Source organism: Macrotis lagotis, chromosome 6, assembly GCF_037893015.1.
Source record: "Macrotis lagotis isolate mMagLag1 chromosome 6, bilby.v1.9.chrom.fasta, whole genome shotgun sequence".
Lineage (NCBI taxonomy): Eukaryota > Metazoa > Chordata > Mammalia > Peramelemorphia > Peramelidae > Macrotis > Macrotis lagotis.
This window is the reverse complement of record NC_133663.1, coordinates 165,980,925-165,990,162: the sequence shown is the minus strand read 5'-3', so window position 1 is coordinate 165,990,162 and position 9,238 is coordinate 165,980,925. Positions and strand designations below refer to the sequence as shown.

The following is a 9,238-nucleotide window of genomic DNA, read 5'->3' as shown; positions in this document are numbered from 1 at the left end:
TAGATCCTTTATTCTAAATTTGAAAATTTATAATAGCAAAATGATTTATTTGCTCAAATTCATTCTTAATATCTTGATTTTGCTCATTTCACTTTTCATTATTTCATATATGTCTTTTCGTGTTTTTCTAAGCTCATTTTAGCTCATCATTTCTTATAGCAGTCATTAACATCACAATCATATACCACAACATTCTCAGCCATTCTCCAATTAATGCATCCCTGCAATTTCAACAAAATCAGTTGCTACAAGTATTTTATAACATAGAGGTTTTTTTTTTCTGTTTTCCCTATTCATCTTTGGAAACCTAAAAGCTTTTGTCACTTCATCTACTGACACTCCTTCATATGCCCTTTTAATGTGATATACAGTCTTCCCCCTCATCTTTCCCTTGACATCATCCATGTAGATTTTTACATTCATGTTGATGATCTTTCTAATATCCTTTCCTCACAGATCCTTAAACAGTTCAGCTCTTATGATCTATACATCTCCACTGCTTCAGCTATTTACAAAGGAGCTGACACTTTAGATTTCTAATCATTTGAAGTTGCTCTGCCTCTAAGATCTTGGAACTCTGAAATTCCCTTCTCTAATTATCATTTTCTTTCCTTCAGTTTCTCCATCTTTCCTTCCATTTCTCCCCTATTTTTTATTGACATATTTATTCTTTCTTTTTAGATTCTCCCTTTTTCGCTATCTGTGAGTTTTGTTATCATTTCACTTTCTTATTCATTCTTGAACCTTCAGGCATTGACATAGATCCTAAGCTCTCTTTCCTTCTGTTCTCAAATTCCTTGAACCCCCCACACTGCAAATCTTTAATTTGAGTTCTTAGTATTTCATTCCTCTAATCCTACTTCTGAGCTGTCCAACACTGCTAGGGAAAATGGCAATGCTGGCTGAGTGAATACACTAAAAACTATGCTACCTAAAAAGAGCTACCCAACCAGTCAAACACTTTGACTAAGCAATCTCATCATTTGGTCTATTCTCAAAGAAATGAGTGACAGCAAAAAAATATATATCAAATACAAAAAATATCATAATTGTAATATGTTCCCAACCATTGGGAAATGGTAGAATAAACTGTGGTATATGGAATTGTTGTAATGCAAAGATTTTAAAAATGAAGAGTTCAGAAAAACAGCCTAAGACTTTTATATTAAGTCATAAAAAAAGGAGAAAGGCAAGTCAAAAAGACAATAAGCATAACTACAACAATAAAAATTCAGACTACAATAAAGAGTAAAAACAACTCATGTCAAATATAATACAGTGTTGGTACAGAACTATTAATATTAAAATACTCACTACTCCTTTCTGTTGACAAAAAGCAAACTACAAAAAATATATAGTAAAGTGACATGTAATTTTAGTTTGAATTAGAGGCAGATCTAGCAGGAATGAGGGTTGCTTTGTGTCAGTGACTATCTCCAGGACATGCTTTCTACTACTCCAGAGTCCTAGGAATCTTCCACTTCTTTCTCCCAGGGTGCCTCTGAATTAGAAAGAATTTGGCCTGGTGGATGTACTTTATGGGATACTCAAAGACTATGCCAGCTGTTCTGGTCTCTTTGTGAGGAGATTGCCCCCCACCCCCCGAACCACTCAGAGTACATTCTTGGTGTCTGGGACTTTTTTTACACATTTTCCAAGCATTGAGAAATTGCCCTTGTATGTTTCCTCCCCCATTCAAAAAATTCGTTTCTTGGGGAGCAGCTAGGTGGCGCAGTGCATAGAGCACCAGCCCTGGAGTCAGGAGTACCTGAGTTCAAGTCTGACTTCAGACACTTAATAATTACCTAGCTGTGTGGCCTTGAGCAAGCTGCTTAACCCCATTACCTTGCAAAAAAAAAAATCCCAAAATTCTCACCCTCCTATGCAGCTCAGTCCTCATGCTTTCCAAACCCTATTCTCCCTTGTATTCCATTTCTCTGTGTCCTCTAGAACCAAACATGATCTGTTGCTAATGATCTCTCCTTCATCCTAGAATATATTCTCTTTTCCCATTTTCTGAAGCTCACTGAAACCTGATCTTCTCCTTGAAGACATAATATCTCTTGGAGTACTCTCTTAGTTCACAAATGAAAAGAAGTTTCATTACTGATAAAATTAGACTCAACATTACTGGTAAAATTAGACTCAACAGAAAAAAACAGTTGAAACATAAGTTGGGAACTGCTCTAACCTTGGCCTCAAGGCAGACAGATGTATGCTATAAATTGTCGTGAGTTATTTAAAATAATAATTTCCTTTTAAAAATGTCCTTTCCATTGTTTTATCCCATCAGTTCCTTATGAAGACTATAGTATCTTATGCATAAGAAAATTCAAAATAAGGGAACACCCCCATCCCATGGAGCCTAAGAAGTCATTTTTTCTATTATGTAGCATGACATGACCTTAATGTTATTATAAAAAAGACAATGGAACTACTTAAGGAAGAATATAATCAGGAAAACCTATTAGAGTATGATATCTCAAGAGGCAATAAGAATTCAAAGGTCAAATGTAGACTAGAGATAATTCTTTTATTTTGACAAATTCATAAGTAGTGATCATTTTTTATTATTACTATTATTAGTCACTCAAAAATACCATCTCTAAACTCCAGAAAGCATGCAAATGATTTTGTTGGTTTTTTACTTTAGTGATAACCACAAACATTTCTAGAGCAGCACTTTGAGGTTTACAAAGCATTCACAGATATTCTCATTTTTTTTAACAATTCTTAATAGTTTTATAAGACAGTTATTGCAAACATTGTTTCCATTTTACACATTATTTATGTCATTTACCCATGGTTATACAATGATATAAATGTCAGAGGCAGAATTCAAATCCAGGTCTATACTGACTCCAACTCCAGAATTCTAACACTGTCGAATTTTTTTTCATCCCAGTAATAAATTAGGAATGAGACTTAAATTTTAGTTTTTCAGGGAAAAAGCTACTTCCTCTTCCCAGCATCAGTATTTTGGGGTACTGTTTTTTAGTATCTTAGTGTTTGTTTTGACAGTTTTACATAGAATTTTGTAGTGTCCTGGAGGTATGTGCTACTTGAACAACCTGCCCCCCCCAACCACTATAAAGAACTCTGATGAATGTCTGCTGTCCTATAAATTCCATAGAGGTTAACAAAGATGGGAAACACTGAAGCTAGAGCTCCTAGTATTCTGTAACTATACTATAAATTAGTAATGGCAGTACCACCATGAGAAGGTAAGACTGGCCAGGGGCAGCATCTCAGTGTTAAGCCTTTGAGTATGACAAATTATATCAATTTTCCTTGCTCCTTCCCAATACAGAACCTAAAAACCACAAATTGTCATCTCCTAAGCTTTTCTTTCCAATCCTATCAATCTCTGGTTCTGAGAACCTCCCTTCTATCCTCTGGCACAATCTTTTGAATGTGGCTCCTTCAATTCTATCTGGTGAGCCAGTTTTCCAATAACTTCACTGAGGTTCCTGTCTATCCTCTAGGTATATTGGTATAAATACCATTTGGTTATCCTCTTCCATTTCCATGCCTATAAGAACATACTATTAAATGCTGTATTATCATTATAGATTACTGTTATATGGACAGGATAATTTTTTTATAAAAGTTTTATTCTAACTGGAGGAACAATTCCTTGTTACTATGTACCACCAAAAGGGATTAATTTAAATTGCTTATATATTATATGGCAGAAAGAAAATCTACTAGAAAATTGCCAAATGAGTATATAATCCTAAGAGATCAAAGACAGTAGGAAATAATCTTATATATGCCAAAATATTTGTAGGAGAGTTTCTGTTGTTGCAGAAAAGTGGAAACAAAGTGGGGAACAGCCTAAAAATTGTGGTATATCTATGACATACAAAAATGTAAATAATTCAGGGTAACCTAGAAGAATTATATAAAATGATGCTGAGAAAAATAAGCATAATCAGGAGTACAACATACTCAGTACTTAACAGTAAAATAAAGGAAAATAATATTGAAAGATAAAAGAACACTGGTTAATTCAATGCTCAACAGAGGGGTTGGTTTGGTCTGCTAATATATTTCCATGTTGTCAGGAAAAATTCCTTTGGTGGAGATGGCAGGGTGAGACTAAGTAGCTTGAGTTATATATATTCTCTCTGTCTCTGTCTCACCCTCCTCACCCCGCAACCTCTACCCCTTGATAAGTTTCATAGAGGGAGAGAAAAAAGAGTACAAAACTGAGGATTTAATTAACATATACTGCATAAGACAATTTTGCAATCTACTTTGATCCAGTAAAGAAATAGTTTAAAAAAAATCATAGTGATGGCACTTCTTTGATGTATATGTTATACATTCATATAATTCATAAGAGGAAAACCTGTTAAAGCTAAGTTTATATTTATACCCTCCCACCTACCTGTACCCCAAACCCCATACACATAGATATACTACTAGAACCTATTATCTTGTATATTTAAAAATACATTATATATAATTTTTTCATACTTACCACTGTACCAAGAAACTGAATGCTCATGTGACCACCTGCTTCTCGAGAAAGACACTGAAAAGTAAAATATAATAATGAATTAGTGTCTCTTCCAGGATACAAATTGGTCAAAACAATGAAAATAGAACTTTATTTTTAAAGTCTAGGATGTGTGAAAAGGAAAGAGAATTTACTTAATGCAAATAAAATTTATTTCATGGGGATACATTATTATTTTTAAAAAGTTAATTATTAACTTATTCTGCTTGGATTTTAGCACAGGAAGAGCATTATTTAAAACATTCTAATTTGGCCTTTTAGCTAGCTATTTTGGACATCAAACTAACTCTCTGACCTCCTGAATGGGCACCATGTTAATACCATCTGACTCTTGAAAACTATTCTTTGCTTAAGTTCACTGTATCTAGAACGGATGTTGAGAGACACAATTCCAAGTAATAACATTTAATTTTAATATTCCAAATAGGTCCTGAAAAAATATGAGCAGCACTTACTATCTGGGTGGAGCACTGAACTTGGGAGTCTGAAAGATACTGATTTGATCATGGTCTCAAACACTCACCAGCTGAAGCCTTTAGTAAGTCATCAAACTACTTAGCCTCAATTGCTTTATTTATAAAATAGACATAATAACAGTACCTACTTCACAAGGTTATTGATAGGATCAGAGGAGATACTGAATATAAACAAACCACTTTGCAAGCTTAATATATTATATAAATGCTAGCTATTATTATTTTCCATGATTTAATGATTGTCTTTATATTGGTGACTCCAAAAATCTCTTCCTAACTCCAGTACTGCATATTCGATTGGAAATCTCCTTAATGTATCATAGTTAGGCAACAGACATTTATTAACTGATTAAATAAGTTTCAGTTATGTGTCAAATGTTGGTCAAAATAGTTCTTGCCTACAAGAAGAGTACATTCAATTGGGAGAGACAAGATGATTAGGTATATACAAGAAAAGATAAGAATAAATGGAATAAAATCTGAGAGAAGAAAACATCAGTGAGCAGCAGAGAAATAAATGAGAAAGGCCTCCTACAGAAAATGGGATTTGAGCTGAGTCTTGGAAAAAAACCAGAAAGGGACAGCCTAAACTAAGGCACAGTGAAGGTAAGACAAAGCACTGTGTAGAATGAATAGCAAATGAGCTAGTATTGTTGTATAATAGACTCTGGAGGTGATTACAATATAAGATGATCAGAAAGGTAAATAGAAAGTAGGTTATAAACAACATAACTACTACTGAAGAAGAGGATTAAAGACCAATCCTGTACTTGATGGTCTGGAGAGAGGCAAAACAAAGCAGAGAGATTAGTTAGAAGGCTATTGCATTTGAGATTATGTCCCAAAGGTCTACAAAACTCTGCATACCCACTGATCCAGCAATGCCACTACGAGGTCTAGCCCAAAGAGATTTAAAAGGGAAGGTGTACAAAAATATTTTTGGCAGCTCTTTTTGTGGTATCTAAGAATTGGAAATTGAGAGCATGCTCATCAACTGGGGAATGGTTGAACAAGTAGGGGTATATGATTGTGATAGAATATTACTGTGCCATAAGAAATGACAAATGATGATTTTGGAAAAACATGGACTTACAAACTGATACAAAGTGAAGTGAGCAGAACCAGGAGAATGTTGTACATAGAAACAACAATATTATATGATGAAGACTGTGAATGACTTGGCTAAACACAATGATGCAAGACAATTCCCGAGGACTCATGAGGAACCATATATTATCTGAATACAGACTGAGCATATTATTTTTCGCTTTCATTATTTTTTCTGTTCAAGTCTTTGTGTGCAAAATATCTACAATGGAAATGTTTTCCATGATTGCACATGTATAACCTATATCTGATTCTTATCTCAGGCAGGAGAATGGAGGAAGGAGGGATAGAATTTGCAAGTCAAAACTTTAAAAAAAATGTTAAAAATTGTTTTAACATATAACTGGGGAAAATATTAAAAAAATTTTTAAAGAAGGTTATTGCAATAGTTCTACAAGAATTGATGAGGATCTGAATCAAGGTGATGGCTATGTAAGCAGAGAGAAGATAGTGTAAAAGGTAGATTTAAGAATGGATTAGATATGTAGGGTGAGAGTGAGGGGTCAAAATTTAACACTGAGGCTATAGTCCTGATTGACTGGGAATATGGTGAACAGTAAGGGTAAAGTGCAAATTTGGGAGGAAAGATAAGTTCTATTTTTAACAAGTTGAGGTTGAGATACTTTATAGGATACATCCAGTTCTCAGAACCCCTCATTTAAACTTCCCTACTTTCAGTTGAGTCTACCCCTCCCCTTTTGGTCATTCAGTTCAAAATCTTGTGAGTTATCCTCTACTCTTTCCTCTCCTTTGCTCATACAGAGTTTTTTTGTCTTTTCTACTTCCAGATAATTTCTGGAATCCATCCTTTTCTCTCAACTTACATACTTACCACTTCCATTATCCCCCTGTTCAACCTCTTATCACCTCTTGCAGAACCTATCTCACAAGTCTATTAATTTATCTCCTCACATCTAGCTTTTTCCCTCATCCAACCTTAGGATAGCTGGTAAGTGATGTTCCTAAAGCATAGGTCTGACCATATCATTCATTACATAAATAAACTCTAGTGTTTCACTGTTGCCTCTAGGATGATAGACAAACCAAATTTGTCATTTAAATTCTTTACAACCTGGCTCCAATCTACATTTCCAACTTTATTTTACATGATTACTCCTCATATATTTTATGATCTATCCAAACTGGTCTTTCTTTTGCTCAGAGACAACATTTTTTCTCTTATTTCCTTGCATTTACACATACTGTCTCTTCTCTCTGGTATGTATTCTCTCTTTACCTCTACCTTTTAGAATTCTGAGATTCCTTTAAAGTTCAGTTCAAATCCCAATATAATATCTACATGAAACTTTCTGATATGCCCCTGATTCTGAGGCATATAAGTTTATTCATGGGCTTGTTGTCTCTCCCTAAGTAAGCTCCTTAGGCTCAATTTTGTCCTTGAACTTTCATAGTCAATCAACACACCTAGCATATAGTAGTCACAAGATGAGTGCTTTTTTGACTGACTCATCTATCTGTGTCTTGTTTTCAAATGACAGAAGATGGAAGGAGGGTCTGCAGAAAAAAAAAGGCACACCAGTGCTGTTGGGAAGAGGTCTGACCATTCTAGAAAGCAATCTGGAATTATATTCAAAGAGTGACAAAAATATCAGTTCCATTTGAGCCAGTGATTCATCAGCTAAGCACATAGTCTAGTAGCAAAAGCAGGGGCAGCTAACATTTGGGTCCCTCTTTAAGTTTAGGCTCTATCACTTGCAGGTGAGGAAGATGAAATGGAGAGAGATGAAGTCTGAGGCAGGATATGGATTTGTTTTTTTTTTTCTGATTCATGTCAAGCATTCAATCTCTATATCACAGAGGTCAAAGACCAAATAAAAACAAAATATAAACTAAACTATTCAGATACACATTTTTATAGCAGTATCATTTGGGGAACAGGTAAAGAAAATGTGGCACAGAAATTTACTGGTATATTATTGAATTATAAGAAATAATAAACATTAAGAATTCTGAGGAAAAAGTTAAGGACAGTTTACTTCTAGGACAGAGTAAAGCAATCCAAGACCAAGAAAACAATATATGAAATTAGCAAAAAAAATATAGACAGGGAGAAAAACTCTAAAACTGAAAATTATGAAATGACAATGACTAAATGTAGGTGAATTTCCCTTTCAGTCTTTATAGAAGTATATTGCATATTGAGTTCAAAGTTAAGATATTGGTTGGCTCTGCAGAGCTGCTGTTTTTCCACTTTTCTTTCATACTATTACAAGAGTTGCCTCTCTGGCTGTGAAGAGGGATAAATATATTTGGAAATAAATGTGTTATAAAAATGAGATCAATAAATATTTAAAAAATAAATTCTTTAAGATTTAAATGTAGCTTATAAATAAAATAATTGTATTCTTTGATATATGCTAAAAACAATATGAGAAACTATTATGAGTATAAAGAATGTAAACTTCTAGAAAAGCAATTTTTGTAGATATACAGAAATCATCCTATAAAGCACAAACATCTTCTTCAAGAAGAATCAGGAAGGGCATACCCTTTGATCTAACAATAACATTACTAGGCCTGTGTCCCAAAAAGATCACAAAAAAGAGTAAAGAAACCCATATGTACAAAAATAATCATAGCAGCTCTTTTTGTAGTGGCAAAGAATTGGAAATTGAGAGAATGCCAATCAATTGGGAATGGCTGAACAAATTATGCCATATGAATGTGAAGGAACATTATTGTTCTATAAATCATGAGGGATGGGACTTCAGAACAGATTGAAAAGACTTGTAAGAACTGATTTTGAGGAAAATGATGAAAGTGGGGGCGTGGCCAAGATGGCGACAAGAGAGCAATGGCTCTTAGAAGCTCTCTCATAAAACTTGGATACTAAGGACTCTAACTAAACTTTCAAGAGACAGAATCCACTGAGGGACCCAGTGAGGCAGTTCTCCTACTCAAGGTAACCTGGAAAAGAGCAGAAAGGCTCTGCTCCACAGGGTTGGAGGGACGGCCTGCCAGAGAGGTGGCCCGCCAGAGAGAAAGAACTTCAGCCTCCCGGAGGCAGCCCCAGCTCACAGCAGTGGGGGAGTCTCCGGAGCTACACCCCCGGAGCACCAGGCACAAATTGGGGGAACAGCGGGGGACCTCTGCCAGAGCATGTGAAACC

The 9,238-nt window shown here is 34.9% G+C and overlaps 1 protein-coding gene across 3 annotated transcripts in view; it reads right to left on the bottom strand.

Annotated features, from left to right (window-relative positions):
• The window catches only part of PCCA (propionyl-CoA carboxylase subunit alpha), a 556,428-nt gene that overhangs the window by 69,717 nt on the left and 477,473 nt on the right, over positions 1 to 9,238 (bottom strand). For all 3 annotated transcript variants that reach the window (XM_074191968.1, XM_074191970.1, XM_074191969.1), the window contains exon 21: positions 4,487 to 4,540. In XM_074191968.1, coding sequence (XP_074048069.1) covers positions 4,487 to 4,540 — 54 coding nt within the window. The remainder of the gene's footprint in view (positions 1 to 4,486; positions 4,541 to 9,238) is intronic.